Consider the following 1391-nt stretch of genomic DNA (forward strand, 5'->3'; position numbering starts at 1 on the left):
TATTTCAGTTGTGAGGGAATTCTGGATGATTCTGTGAGGAGATTTCAGTTGTGAAGGAGTTCTGGGTGACTCTTCCCTGCCCTCGTGGCAGCAGTAGTAGGTAATTGTGTAACACTGAGCGCATCCAGGCTGAGCTGTGCTTCACCCCCGAACTCCAGAGCCCCCAGATCTGCTGAGGGCCTTGGCACGCGTCTGCCTGCCCCAGTGCTCGTTGCTGTGGTTCCCTGCAGCGCTGAGCCCTGTCCCTCTCCCCAGGTACATGAAGTACCTCTACGCCTACGAGTGTGAGAAGAAGTCGCTGAGCTCCCCGGCCGAGCTCCAGGCCGCCATCGACGGCAACCGGCGCGAGGGGCGGCGGCCCAGCTACAGCTCCTCCCTGTTCAGCTACTCGCCCTCCACGCCGGGGCCTCCTTCCCTGCTGTCCCCCCCCAAAATCCGCTTCCCCATCATCGGCGTGGCGCCGGGCAGCGGGACCAGCAACCCCCGGGTGTCGCCGGCCGCGGCCGTCAGGAAAGGTCAGCTCCTCCCGCCCCAGCCGGGCAAACAGCACGGCTGTGCTGGTGCTTTCCATGGTATCCACGGGGATGTGGGAGCAGGGGCTTGGGACTGGCTGCAGTGCTGGTGTTGAGTGACCCCTCCTTCCCCAGGCGACGGGGTGCCCCTGACCGTGCCCATGCCAAACCGCATCGCCGTGCCAGTGACCCTGGCCGGCCAGCAGGCCACCGTGGCGGCCAGGACAGCCACCCTGGAGCAGCTGAGGGAGAGGCTGGAGGCGGGAGAGCCCCCGGAGAAGAAGGTGCCGCGGATGACGGAGGAGGAGCAGCGGCTGGTGCAGCAGGCGCTGCAGCGCAACCTGTTCAGCATGGCCCGGCAGATCCCCATGAAGATCAAAATCAACGGCAAGGGTGAGGCACAGCGGGCAGAAAGCTGCGGGGCAGCCGGGAGGGACGGGCTTCCAGCCGGGAATGTCACACACACACAGAGGCTGGGGCATCATCCTGGGCAGAGAGCACGGCACGGAGGTGTTCAAGTGGTTTTGTTGGGTTTTCCTGCTGGGTTTATTCTCCGGCTCATCCAAATCCAGCCCGGATTCAGAAGGATCTCTGCCGTGTTCCCAAAGCTCCAAGCTGGTCAAACCCCCCTGACCCCTGTGTCCAGCACAGGAGGTCACTCAGGGCCCAATTTGTGGGCGGTGTTTCAGTTGTGAAGGAGTTCTGGGTGATTCTTGGAGGGCGTTTCAGTTGTGAGGGAATTCTGGATGATTTACAGACTCCCACCCCCACAGAACTTGCACCCCCTTAACTGATGGTGGAGGCAACAGCTCTGTCCAGGCAGCAGCTGCAGGAGCCTGGGGGAGATGCCCAGCTTTCAGGAATCCTTTCCCAGGGGTT

The 1391-nt window shown here is 62.6% G+C and overlaps 1 protein-coding gene across 1 annotated transcript in view; it reads left to right on the forward strand.

The window, feature by feature from the left end:
- ARID3B (AT-rich interaction domain 3B) overlaps positions 1–1391 on the forward strand; it is a 27035-nt gene that overhangs the window by 19744 nt on the left and 5900 nt on the right. The window contains exons 6-7 of the mRNA XM_042021746.1: positions 256–515; positions 648–905. Coding sequence (XP_041877680.1) covers positions 256–515; positions 648–905 — 518 coding nt within the window. The remainder of the gene's footprint in view (positions 1–255; positions 516–647; positions 906–1391) is intronic.

The sequence above is a fragment of the Corvus kubaryi genome, unplaced genomic scaffold, assembly GCF_017639235.1.
Source record: "Corvus kubaryi isolate FWS band 111438036 unplaced genomic scaffold, C.kubaryi_AGA036_p1.0 37172, whole genome shotgun sequence".
Classification (NCBI taxonomy): domain Eukaryota; kingdom Metazoa; phylum Chordata; class Aves; order Passeriformes; family Corvidae; genus Corvus; species Corvus kubaryi.